General features: G+C 45.4%; 1 protein-coding gene across 1 annotated transcript; it reads left to right on the top strand.

Annotated features, from left to right (window-relative positions):
• The first annotated feature begins 9,110 nt into the window (after positions 1-9,110).
• On the top strand, positions 9,111-12,374 carry LOC127762332 (transcription factor HY5-like). The gene is made up of 4 exons (XM_052286810.1): positions 9,111-9,312; positions 9,495-9,675; positions 11,056-11,212; positions 11,368-12,374. The coding sequence occupies exons 1-4, from the start codon at positions 9,126-9,128 to the stop codon at positions 11,431-11,433; spliced, it is 591 nt and encodes a 196-aa protein (XP_052142770.1). The 5' UTR covers positions 9,111-9,125; the 3' UTR covers positions 11,434-12,374.
• The last annotated feature ends 1,693 nt before the right edge of the window (positions 12,375-14,067 follow it).

Raw genomic sequence — 14,067 nt, 5'->3', positions numbered from 1 at the left:
ATGTACATACATCTGATGATTAATATGGATATTTTTATTAAGAAACAGTCTATTTTACTCCATGAAATATTTCATCGGATCATTTAACCTTCTAAATGATCTATGGACTCATTTTAAACCTTAAATTATTTAAAATGATTCACTTTACGAGAGCCACATTGAGATAGCGAGGAGGAAGACAAAGGCCTAGTCGCGGACATCAACTCAAGACCTACTCGGTGGATCTTCGCGGACATCAACTCGTCGAGACGTAATCAGTGGATCTTAGTCGGCGTGTTAGCTGTTAGAATATCTAACTTGCTTCCCCATTGTAATTAATGTGATGCTTTTAAGAGATATACACATATAACCGGGATGGAGTAAGTTATTACTCAAACCCAAACCCAAACTAGTATAAAAATCTTTGTCCCTATCTTCTTACTACAATCTTGCATATACCTTGGTACCGATGACCCCCATACTCTACAAATATCGTTGCGTCTGATTAGCTAGTTGGTGAGGCAATAGCTTACCAAGGCGATGATCAGTAGCTGGTCCGAGAGGATGATCAGTCACACTGGGACTGAGACACGGCCCAGACTCCTACGAGAGGCAGCAGTGGGGAATTTTCCGCAATGGGCGAAAGCCTGATGGAGCAATGCCGCGTGGAGGTGGAAATATCGTTGTTGGGTATAACCCGTCGACATAAACAATAGGAAAAAATCAAAAAAAAATTAAGAGGTACTCATGCATGTGTCGATGCTATAAACTTTCAATGCAAAATACTTATATGCATAGAAACAAAAATGAGAAAGTGTTAGGAAGTAAAGTGAACCCTTTTTAATGCTTTTGGATGGAGGGTTAATGTTTCCCGATAAATAGATCAGAGGAGTAAAATGGACCATTTTTTCATTAAGACATAAGTATACGAATTGGAGTAACCTAGCGTTTTCAGTCCGGCACTTCTGGTCCATGTGAAAAAATAAATATACCCCGCGTGGAGGGGGCTGGTTATGATTTGTTAAAAATGTTGTTGTTCACTCAATAAGTAAAATAAATAGTCCCTCCTTTTTGCTTGCAGTTAAATATAGACCATGATACTTAAAAAATTAATTTATGAATAAAACTTTTATACAACGATTTAAAAGCTAATATAAAAAATAAATTATGATAAAAATTTAAAATCAACTTAAAATTAAGATTAAAAAATTTCAATTTTGGTTTAGATGAATAAGCTGAAAAACAAACGGTGGAAGTCTACTAACAAATGTTTTTTAACGAACAGCATCAGATAATGTTGTTCATTGAATAGAGTAGGAAAATATTACAAGACTAGCACTCAAGAAAACAATAGCCAGGAACGAAAAAAGAAAACACCACTACCACGCACTGACAGCGCCTACACACAACCCAGGAGAGGCTAGCACCGGGCTAGCCGTCACTAAGCGTGACCGACCGCCGCTAGACCAACAACGAAGTTATAGTCAATCCGCCCAAAACCAAACCCTAACAGACAAGCACCACACTCAACTCTATCCACGCCTTTAGGATTGAAGGAGAGAGGGTGAGAGAGAAGAATAGAACCGCTCTCCCCCACAAGGCCCGCCAACATGGTCAATTTGCAAAAGCTAGAGTGCCGCTGCAAGAGGACAAACATCTAGAGAGATCACACACAAGTTATCAGAGAGACGTTTTGGCTAGGAGACCTCCTAGATGATGTCTCCAGGGAGAAAAGCGACGATAAGTACCACCACTGCCGTTCGTCGAGGTCTCAAGGAGAACCAGGAGAACGTTTTTACTCGACAGCCCCACTAGAGGAAGAGGGACAACTCGACAACGCCCCCAAGGGGGAGAACGACACCCGGAATGACGTCGTTGTCGGTCCAGCAAGGCCGGGCTAGGTTTTCACCTACTTCCCATACCCTGTCATTCGAAGCTATCACTCCATCGCTCCACCACCCGTCATCCTTCGATAGTGCATGGACACCATTGAACCGACCCCCCTGCTGGCCAACCTCTGCATGCCTATGTTCCATACCCACCGTCACCGGCCTCCCTGCTGTCATGACGCCAGCCTCCCTGTCGTCGTCGCGTTGACCTCCCGCATCGTCGGTCGGGCCAGCATTCCTTCCGTCGCCCACACCGACCTCTAGGCACCATCCGTGTCAGCCTCCCGCAGCTATCACCGACTCTGCCGCGGCCGCTGCTGTTGTCGTGTTTCTACCGCGCCGCTTGGCCAGATCTGTCGTAGGGTTCCCGCGGGATCGCTCACTGCACCGGCCACCCGCCACCGCCGGTCACGCCTCCTCGTCGCGCTCACTAACCGCTCCTCTATAGCCTCCCGGCGAAGACACCGCCGGGACGTCGAAGTCGGTTGAGGGGGGTGGATCCGGCTGCCTTGCCCCCGATCCTCTCTGCCTCGAGCCGCCTCATGCCACCTCCACTTCCATCGTCGACAAGTCCACACCGGTGACCGAGTTCTAAACCTGGGCTGGAGGCACTAGATCTGGCTGGCCCACCGCTGTTGAGCTCGCCTGGGAGAAGTGAGGAGGTGGGAGCAACCACCTCGTAGCCTGTGCGTATTTGCCACCTCGCCGCACGCCGCCATCTTGCTCAGCCTTACGATGCGCATGCGCCATCGCACCGTCTTTCACGCACAAGGGACAACTCGCCAACGAGAAAAGACCTCACCACGACTATCATGGCTCACCGCACGGTTGACCAACGACTTACTCCGACAGCAGCGAGGTGGATGACCGGGGGGAGGGGTGCCGCAGCGGCAGCTAGGGTTTTTTTAGCCCCAAGCCGCCCGCGCGGGGAACAACTCGTGGGAGCGTGGAAAGGTTCGCCCATAGGCCCTGCTGACAAATTTACTTGACTTACTGTTTCTTCTTATTTTCTGGTCGTCCAACCTTCAACAATAAAATCTACTCCCTCCGTCCTAAAATATAAGTATTTTTGGACTGTGACACAGTCTCCGAGATGCTATTTTGACCAACAATATCTATAAAAGTAAGATGTTTTAAATAAAACGAGTTGCATATTATGATAGTTTGTTTAATGATAAATCTAGCAATATCAATTTTACATGATTGATCTTTTTTATATTTTTGCTATTAATAGTCAAAGTTTAAAATGTTTGACTTTTACTATGCTAAAATGTTTATATTTTTTTGACAGAGGGAGTATGTAAGCTACTTGGATAATGCAACATTGAAAACTATAATTGGCTGACACACACAAACAGCCAAACCAAACAAAGATTATGACGATCCAACTCTTCGTTTGACAGTCAAAAAGAAAGAAAGAAAAGATAATTTTCTGTGAGTACTACAGTCTACAAGTACAACTGTGCGAGTGAGTACTTCTTTATGGATAAAGAGACTGGTAAGATGAGTACGAGTACAATCTCGTCAGAACACGCAATTGTTCACCGTACCAAACACTTGGAGTTGGTGACAAGTATTTGTGTGTGTGTTTAATTAATATACGTTGAGATCACGGCGACCGGCGGTGGTGGTTGGCTCGATTGATACTACTCCATCTGACATCGTAGTTATATGAACTGGTGGTTGTTTAAATTATATGTCAAATTTGATTTTGGATTTATATATTTTGAATGAAGGGAGTAGTACCGCGTGGTTCATTTTAATATGGCACGGGTACGCAGCACAAAAGGATCTACCTTTGCCCACCCAGGTTGAGGCATTTTCCAATTTCCAATTATCTTCAGGTTTATTTATCCGATGTTCTGGTTCATTGCCTGACGTGTACGTGGCTGCTTTGCCCTCACCCGTTCACATGCCATGATTTTTTTTTCATTCCCTACCTACACGAAGCTCAAAACAAATCTCACTAGTACAAAAAATCGTTTTCCCAAGCAACCAAAAATCATTTTTTTTAAGGTGGGGGAAAGGCCTGCATGTAAGCATAAGTTTTCGCAGGAGGCATTCACAGACACCATAGCCACCCGCTTGCAAAAATATTTTGGGCGAATAAAAAAAATTGACACCACCCCCACCTCATGCCCGCCCGCCCGCCCTACCCACCTCCAGCTAGGGGTGAAAACGGAGCAGATTCGGACGGATAGTTCTCATACCATATCCTAAACCATATTTTTTAAGTGGATTCGGAGCGGGTGCGGATAGTATACGGATGTGGATGCGGAGCGGATTTTTTCAGATGTCGGAAATGGTGCGGAGTCGGTGCGAAATCGGTTCGAAAACGGATTAAATTTATCGGATGTTACGTGTATATGCAATCAATGCAACATCGAGTTAGCAATCCAAGGAACAGTAATACAATAATCAATAAATGACCCATCGTAATAATTATATAATTAAGTGCTAAACAACATGAATACATGATGTCTATAATATAAAAAATATAGCTACATGAGTGTGACATGCGACGATAAAAGCCTTAGACTAAAAAATCTATGTTTTTTTAGAATTACACAGTACAACGCAGACACTCACAACGCACGCGCACTCACCCCTATGAACACACGCACGCAAACCCTACCCCTATGAGCATCTTCGAAGATTGGGCTAGCTATATGAGTGTGACATGCGACGATAAAAGCCTTAGACTAAAAAAATCTATGTTTTTTTTAGAATTACACATTACAACGCACGCGCACTCACCCCTATGAACACATACACGCAAACCCTACCCAATCTATGTTTTTTTAGAATTACACATTACAACGCACGCGCACTCACCCCTATGAACACATACACGCAAACCCTACCCCTATGAGCATCTTCGAAGACTGGGCCGGCGAAGTCACCACAGGCGGCGTCTCGCTGTCGACGGGTACGTCGCCTACCACTAAAATCACAACAACGGGTACGTCGCCTACCACTAAAATCACAACATCGTTAAATCCTAGAAAAATCGCTCCTATGGGGAGTAGAACTCAGGACCTCAGGTGCTACTGAGGCTCTTGTAACCACTAGGCTACAGGCTCTTTCGCTTAAAAAATCTATGTTAATTGATAAATTTGGGTATTGGATATACCAACTTATGTTATATGCAATAGATAGAGTGGTTATATGTGTTGATAATTTTGGATTATCTGGCAAACGGCTTATCGGATAATCCGATATAAATGTCGAATAATCCACATCCGCCGGATTTTAGAGATACCATATCCGCATCTGCATCCGCCTTGTACTATCTGCATCTATATCCGACGGATTTCTAAAAGCTCATACCATATCCTTGTTTCGGAGCGGATCGGATCGGATATTATCCGATCCGTTTTCATAGACAGACCCTGCAAAAATAAAGGTATTTTTGCAGGCAGATCTCTCCTATGAAAATCTATTTTCACGAGCGGATGATAATTTTTCCCACGGTTGTCATTTACATAGGCAGCCATTTAGCTCTGAGAGGCCTACCCGCATGGGAAAAAATGTCATCGTCTATAAAAATGGTTTTTCTAGTAGTGTCTAACGGTTCAAATTACATAAAATGATATAGTATATACTTCCTCTATTTTTAATATATAACGTGATTGACTTTTTAAGATATGTTTGACCATTCGTCTTATTAAGAAATATGTAATTATTATTTATTTTATTGTGATTTGATTTATTATCAAATGTTATTTAGGCGTAACTTTTTTGTAAAAATTTGTCAAAAAGTTAACGATGTCGTATATATACTTAAAAAACGAAGGTAGTTCTAAAGTTTTTTTTTATGAAAGTTCATCGATAGATGTATAGCAAAATCGTGTTGGATATGGATTCGGTCGGTACATAAGTTTATGACAAACAAATGGTGAAGGCCTAAGATCCATAGGAGTAGTGGGCTGCTCTCCTCCTTCCAGCCCAGCAAAGAAAGAGGTTCGGCCCAGCATCACGGTCGTCGGCTGCCCCAACCAGGCCCAGTGGAAGCCACCGCCGCCGCCGGAGAAGACGAGTCCCGGGCGGGCGCAGGAGATGGTGCCGGCGTGTTCACCGTGGGCTTCGCCGGCGATCGAGTTCTCTGTCCCGGCTATCTTTGCGCGCCACCCACTGGCAGTGCTCTTGCCGCTTGCTCACCGCCGGAATGACACGTCGTGTTTGTAACAGGCCCAGTGTGGATAGACATAGGTAAATTCACATGGAATAAGTCCACTTTGCCTCCCTGAAAAGTGACCCGAATATAATCCATGACCCTAAACCGCAAAACCAGATATCTCGACCCCCAAACTATTGAAACCGGTGCAATTTGACTCCCTTAGTGGTTTTGGAGGGTGGTTTCGCTGACGTGGCGCTGATGTGGCGGTGTTGACCTAGTCTGTGGTGTTGACGTGGCGCTTAGGTGGCATTTGAATTAAAAATATATACTTCCTCTGTTTCACAATATAAGTCATTCTAGCATTTCCCATATTCATATTGATGTTAATGAATCTAGACATGTATATCTATCTATATTCATTAATATCAATATGAATGTAAGAAATGCTAGAATGACTTACATTGTGAAACGGAGGAAGTATGTGGGACCCGTTTGTCGTTCAAACAAAAAAATTTGTGGGACCCACTGACATGCGTACCCCACACATCATCCTCTTCTCTTTCTTCTTCCTCCCTTCTCTCTTTCCCTTCCCTTCAGCCGTCCGCGGGGAGCACGGAATGGAGTGGCAGCGAGCGGGGGCCTGAGTGGTGGCGGCCGGCGGGAGCTAGCTGGAGCGACGGCGGTGGGCTGGAGCTGACGCAGGTGGTGGAGGAGGAGAAGGAGGCGGCACCTCCTCGCGGCGGCGATGCGGAATTGCCGATGGATGCGGGGAGGCGACGGCGACAAGGGAGATGGCGATGGTGCAGTGGATATTTTCAAGTTGTATTTCAAATATTCTCAAGGTGTCACCGAGCTCGAGCGGCGGCAAGAGCATCAACGAGGATGGTGACGCCGCTTGCAACAGCTATAACCCGGTGACGGCTACGTAGCACACCGCGAGCGCGAGTTCCCGGCGGCGTTGGCTTCGGTGAATTCAATGGTCGAGGTAGTAGACCCTCTTGTCGCCGTAACCTGTCTCATTCCAGTCGCCCATTTGGAAGATTGCAGATGCGCCATTTGATCCCTTTCAGTATCAACAGCAAACCAACAACCATACAGTGTCAACAGCAAATCGGCGATTTCAAGAATCATACACATACCTTGAAATCGTTCTCTCTCGCATGGGGAATATTGATGGCATTCTTGATTTCTCCCGGGGTAGCAATTGGAGGCTTGCAGCCTTATTCCACAGACAACAACAGAAGACTTGTGGCTCCCTGAAATTAAGGTTTGGGTTATTCTGCTCTGTGTACCCACGGCCACGGATGTGGCGGTCCGGCAATAGCGTAGGCGAGCTTGGACTCAGCAGTGAAAGAATCAAGCCAGATGCGCAGGCCGCGCAGGGGGCGCGGATCTCCGCCGCCCACTTCTTCCACAACGACGACGATGACACGGGCACGAGGCTCTCCTCGTACAGGCCTAGCCGCCGGGAAGTGCGTGTCCTCAAACTCGCCGGCGGTGGCCTCGTGCTCATCCGGCCGGAACAGTGTTTGCCTGCACGCCGCCGTCGTCGCTCCCGCGTCTCCGTGCCTGCAAGCTGCCGCGCCACGCCCGCGTCTCCGCTACTAGCGGCACTCTCGAGCCACGCCGGCGCCCAGCTCTTGGCCCGCCGAAGGTCGACCGCCGTCCCCCGCTCGATCTCGTCGGTGCTGCCGTCCTCTCCCGCCTCCTTGCCGGCCCTCGAGCGCCTGCTGCCGCTCCAAAATCCGCGTCAGCTCCAGCCCACCGCCACTGCCGCTCCAGCTAGCTCCCGCCGGCTGCCACCACTCCGCCCCCCGCTCGCCGCCGCTCCATCCCGTGCTCCTCGCGGACGGCCGAAGGGAAGGGAAAGGAAAGAGAAAGAAAGAGAGAAGGGAGGAAGAAGAAAGAGAGGTTGACATGTGGGGCCGCATGTCAGTAGGTCCCACAATTTTTTATGTGTTTGAATGATAAACGGGTCCCACATATATATTTTTAATTCAAATACCACCTAAACGCCACGCCAACACCCACTGACTAGGTCAACATTGCCACATCAGCGCCACGTCAGCGAAACCGCCCGCTAAGGGAGTCAAATTGCATCGGTTTTAATAGTTTGGGGGTCGAGATATCCGGTTTTGCGGTTTAGGGTCATGGATTAGATTCGGGTCACTTTTTTTAGGGAGTCAATGTGGACTTATTCCAATTCACTTTGATTGAACGAACTTTTATAGCAGACTCTCACTAAGGCCCAGTTTAGTTCCCAAAAAGTTTTTCTCAAAAACATCACATCAAATCTTTAAACACATGCATGAAGTATTAACATAAAAACAAAAACTAATTGCACAGTTTGTATGGAAATCGCGAGATGAATCTTTTGAGGCTAATTAGTTCATGATTAACCATAAGTGCTGCAGTAGCCCACATGTATCAATGATTGATTAATTAGACTCAAAATATCCATCTCGCGGTTTTCAGACGAGTTATGAAATTAGTTTTTTCATTTGTGTCCGAAAAACCCTTCCGACATCCGATCAAACGTCCGATGTGACAAAAAAAATTCTTTTCGCGCCTGAATTTCGTTCCTCACGCCATTGCCGCCGTGAATGCGAGCCCTGCGACGCATGGCGACAACACGCGCATCTCTCACCGATCCCCTCTTTCCCTCTCCCGCGGCACGCGCGCCAGGTGAAAGCGCCCCGCGCGAGTCGCTGACGCATGGGCCATACCGTACGTGGGCCCCGCGTGTCGGTGTGATCGGCGGGGGCGGGAACGGCCGCGGCGCCTCCACGTAGCGGGCCTCCGCGCCTTTGGATGGTGCCCCCCGCTGCATGGTCTCGCGGGTGGCCACGTGGAGGCGTTCGGGGCCGTCGGATCTTGCCTGGTTCGACGGCTGGGATCGCGCGGCTTAAAACCCAAACCCCACGGACGCAATAAATGCCGTCGCTGGGGGATGGGTTTCCATGTAACCCCTTTATCTCTCGTACAATCATCAACTAGCCCTTTTTCCCTCTCCACTTAGACAACATAAGGACTAGATTGTAAAATTGTAAGGGTGTATATGTAGAGTACTTGTATTTTTAAGGGGGTTGTTTGTGAAATATACATGTGGAGTTAAAGCCAAAAAGCTCTCATGGTCCATGCTTCACGCAGGCAGCAAGGACGAGAGGAGAGGACAGAGTGGGGAAGCTGAAGCTGAAGCAAGCGGAGGAGTGCACGCGAATCCCTCCTCGCCGGCGAGAATGCAGGAGCAGGCAACGAGCTCGCGGCCGTCCAGCTCCGAGAGGTCGTCCAGCTCCGGCGGCCACCACATGGAGATCAAGGAAGGCAAGGAAGCGCCACTTCGATCCCTTCCCCTTCCCTTCCCTTTCTTGATTTCGATTTTGTTTGCTCCTCTTTCGGGTTCGGATTCTTTGGTTGTGTGGACTTGTCTTTCTTGGAAGAGAAATTTGTTTTGGTTTTTTTTTTGGGGTTCTTGTGTGGTATGGGAGATTGATTTGGTTTTGCAGGAATGGAGAGCGACGAGGAGATAGGGAGAGTGCCGGAGCTGGGGCTGGAGCCGGGCGGCGCTTCGACGTCGGGGAGGGCGGCCGGCGGCGGAACGGAGCGCGCGCAGTCGTCGACGGCGCAGGCCAGCGCGCGCCGCCGCGGGCGCAGCCCCGCGGATAAGGAGCACAAGCGCCTCAAAAGGTGCCCGCCTTTATATTTACTTGAGTACTTTTGATAGTTCTTCCCTTTGTGTTTATGTATACAAAATTACAAATACAGCTGTTGTTTGCTTATAATTCTTTATGAGATTAAACCAAAAGGGTTGTGATCATTGGAGTAAGCTGTGTATGGCTATCTATATTTAATACTCAGTGGTTAGATCATATTGAATCCGATGGAGATTAAGATATGAAAAGAGTTAATGCTTGTTGAGCTTGGGCTCATGCATGGTTTAAGATTAAACAATATGGAGCAAGAACACCGAATTTGCGATGATAATCGATCGAACCGGCGAGCTCTTGAAGTATGACGTGTTGATTGGAAGTTTGAAGTTTGGATTTTAGGAGTGTTGAAGAAAAGAGGGGTTGAATTAAAATCCTGATGAAATCGATGGGGTTAGGTTACATATCTCTGTAAAGCATTGCTCCTAGCTAGCTAGCTTTCATGGTGAGTTGGATGCAGTGTACGATCGATGTCATGTGTCGCATGCGTGCTCATCCAGATAGTTAGGTAGGGAAACAAGTGGATGGGAAGAGAACAGTTGTGGGCACATCATATATGATACTACTGATATCTCACTATAAATCGGTCCCCCCCCCCCCTCCCCTCCCCAACCCATCTCATTCAGTGTTTCAAATCGCAATGCATGTTATGCAGCCAATTTTGAGCTTTTGATTTCAATGGGAGTAGTGTTATATTCTTGTAAAAAGGAAAGGAGTGTCACGTTATGTTTGCATCAGTATAATATAATGTGCTTCCATTATATCAATAGTTTGTTACCACATGAGACTTGAGTTAGTTATCTCAGTAACATCAACAGTATGACTGCACATTGATACACTCACATAAACACGTAATATTGTAATGGACAAATATATTATTTTAGCTAAGACTATACTATGTTAACCTGCCGATGTTTATTGTAACAATTTGTTTGAATTAACATAATAAACTTCTCATTATGCCATCCAAAGGCAGGTGACAGCTTTCTTTGTGCTGTATTTGAACTCTATTTTTGAATTGGTTGTCATAATAATATGAATTGTATGATAGCTTAGAGTATATAATCTATTTTTTTTTCAATTGTTTGGTCCTGCAATTGTACCACGAGAGTATGGCCCTTTGATTTGCCTACTGTAACTTCTTTGAAATTCAATACAATCATACACAAATCTTTTGCATATTCCTGAAAAAATCTATTGTAAAATTTATCAATCTCCAAATTTTTATTCTTTGGACAACTCTTTTTAAATTAATACATTTGTGTACATTTTAGTTTAGAATAAAGACATCTGTGTACATTGTTAGTAATCTAGGATTTGTGTCAAATATGGTTTGCTTATTGTGTCTATAAATATTAAGGTTGCTGAGGAACCGGGTATCAGCGCAGCAGGCAAGGGAGAGAAAGAAGGCATACTTGAATGATCTTGAGGTGAAGGTGAAGGACTTGGAGAAGAAGAACTCAGAGTTGGAAGAAAGATTCTCCACCCTACAGAATGAGAACCAGATGCTCAGACAGGTAAAATTCCTAATTCTAATGCATCGGTCGCAAATTCTTTTTCGTGTGGTACAAGTTTTACAAGTTTAAATAGCTGTTTCCTGTTTATTTCTCTCCTTTTAAGCACCATAGAAAATGATTCCTCAGATGAATAATGTTCTGGATTCCTTGTGCAGATACTGAAGAATACAACTGTGAGCAGAAGAGGGCCAGGTAGCACTGCTAGTGGAGAGGGTCAATAGAGGAGAAGATGACAGCAAGTAGTAGAACACTTTATGCTCGAATATGCTTCTGGGTTTGAATTGATCCTAGAACTTGGAACTTAATTTGGTTGGATTAACCCAGGGAAAAAAAGAGATTTTTTACGGTACATTCTACTTGAAGTATATACTACCAGTATATTTGATCTAACGGTGTAAATTCATCTGATATTTCTCCCAATTATTCTGCAGTATAAATTGAATAGGGTATATTTATCTTTTTATCTATTTGCGTGAGGGGTAATTTTGTAAATTCGCGTTTCTCACCTAGTCAGATCTGGCCTTTTGCGCCCAGTCAAAGAGAATTTTTCTTGAAGCCGCGCGCATGGGCCACCGCCGTCGCTGACTGCCTCTGCGAGCACACCGTGCCGCGCGGCCCGTCGACAACCACAATCGGCGTCGCTGCCATCGGGAATCGATTCGATTTCCCTCCCCCCTTTCTTCACCCAAAATCTAGTTCTTCCAAAAATCCCCAAATCGGGTCTGCGGGAGGCGGCGCCAGCGGGCTGCGGAGGTTTGCGGGAGGCGGAGGGCGACGAGCAGTTTGTCCTCAACGGGTTCACCGCCGCGAATCTCAGCTTCGATGGCATGGCGACGGTGACCCCGAACGGGCTGCTCATGTTGACCAACGGCACGAACTAGCTCAAGGGCCACGCCTTCTTCCCGGCGCCGCTCCAGTTCCACAGGACGCCCAACAGCACGGCGATGCAGTCCTTCTCCACGGCCTTCGTCATCGGCATCATCAGCGCGTTCGAGGACCAGGGCAGCGGCAGCCCGGCGGCGGCAGGTGGCAGCGGCAGGGCGGCATAATTAGCATAACTAATGTAATTAGCATGGTTACATACCAATATAACTAATGTATACTAATGTAATTAGCATGGTTACATACCAATATAACTAATGTATGAACAATTCTGTGACTACTATCCATTCAACTCCCACGTTCCCGTCTTCTAGAGAAGGCCTTGAAAGAAGAATGTTCAGACAGCACAATTTTTTGGAGCAATGCAGTATAGAGTTGGGCTGAAATAAACAGCTGTTACAAGCTCAAATTACAAAGCAAAAAATTGCTCAAATTACGTGGATCACGAGATCCAGAAAAAAACAACCGAAGGAATTAAAATTCACCCGATGAAAATAAATCTCTAATTTAAATGACTAAACAACCCTTTTAAGATTTTTAACAAATACCAAATCTACCTATTATATACTGGTATATATACTTACATTACAATGTACCGTAAAAGTTCTCGGAAAGAAACTGGGGTAATTAAATGGGAAATATACTAGGCTGTGCAGATGGTGATAATATACCAAACTACCTGATGTTTAGGACTATTTATGTTACATAATCCAATGTTCAGAATTCCGAAATGTAGTGTTCGATTTGCGTTACATTTACATGACATTTTTGTGACGAATGCATGCACAGTCTACACTGAACTTGATTTCCCTTGCTTCTGCACAGTTTTGTGAGTTCAGTAATTGTCAATCTCTGTTTCATTTTCACCTTTGCTTTGGTTGCATTTTTCACCCAGGCTGATGCGTACTCGTGCTCACAGTTAGCAGAACCCATGAATTTCCATGCAATTATCGCGATTAACACACGAAATTTGCCGGTTTTTTCACGCATTTAACGTCGTTTTAGGCTTTGATAAATCCAAAGTCATGCTGGAACAGTAAAATAAACATCAACGGTCAAGTGTCAATTTAACCAGGCCCCCTTTGAAAAGGTCTCTCGTGCATATGCCAAAATAGATCTGAACCACTCACAGATGTGTCGACACATTTTAGGATGATTTTAGTCAAATTTCTTCTTCATTTTAATCGATAGGCATGTGTTGACACGTCTTGGGATGATTTTAGTCAAATTTCTTACGATGTGAACATCACTAAACCGTGCATGTTGTTTTTTTTTACCGTCCTCCCTGACTCTCACAAATTTTCACTCCCTTAATTCCAAAGTGAATCAACTTCTGGCTACGTATCTGGTCTATCCAACATTTTTTAAAAAAAACTTCTGAATACAAATCTAATATATCTACCTGAAAAATAAATTAACTTAAATTTTGCACAATCAGAACCCCACACATCTGGTGTTGGCAGGTGCAGCCCTGTGACCTGATACCCCTTTCATCCATCCATTCCTCCCCTTGTTTTGATCCCAAGGAAGTCAAGCTGATGGCGTGTGCTTGTTCTAGATCAGTTACAATTTTGACATTAATCTCTTGGTGTTCTTCTCTTTGTCTGCTTCTGCCACCTTTGAAAGGTTCGGTCATCATGCACCAGTTTCTTTGCTAAATGTTCTTTGCTTTGCCATCATCATGCAGAAGGGGTCAATCATGCATAACCAGAAAGTGATGCTACTGGCTAGGAAAATTGCAATCAAGGCCCCTAATAATAAAGAAATCAACTTGCAAGAACAGCAGCAGGCAAACGTACAGACAGCAACAGGAACAAAGAAACTGTCACTACCTAGAGGGGAGTAGAAGCTACTTTAAAAAAAAAGTCACATTTGAATAACAGAAAGGAGAAGAGAGCAGCAAAGCATGTTGTTATGGTGTGCATAAAAAAAATTTAAAAAATAACCCAGGGGATTATCCTGGGAGAGAGAAA

The sequence above is a fragment of the Oryza glaberrima genome, chromosome 2, assembly GCF_000147395.1.
Source record: "Oryza glaberrima chromosome 2, OglaRS2, whole genome shotgun sequence".
Taxonomy (NCBI): Eukaryota; Viridiplantae; Streptophyta; class Magnoliopsida; order Poales; family Poaceae; genus Oryza; species Oryza glaberrima.
This window is presented reverse-complemented; position numbering and strand designations above follow the sequence as displayed.

Bases quoted from the DNA above. Each gene is read 5' to 3' on its own strand.
- LOC127762332 (XM_052286810.1), top strand. From the start codon at position 9,126: ATGCTTCACGCAGGCAGCAAGGACGAGAGGAGAGGACAGAGTGGGGAA. The intron at 9,676-11,055 runs GTGCCCGCCTTT...ATAAATATTAAG, and splicing joins GAGCACAAGCGCCTCAAAAG to GTTGCTGAGGAACCGGGTAT. The intron at 11,213-11,367 runs GTAAAATTCCTA...TTCCTTGTGCAG, and splicing joins AGAACCAGATGCTCAGACAG to ATACTGAAGAATACAACTGT.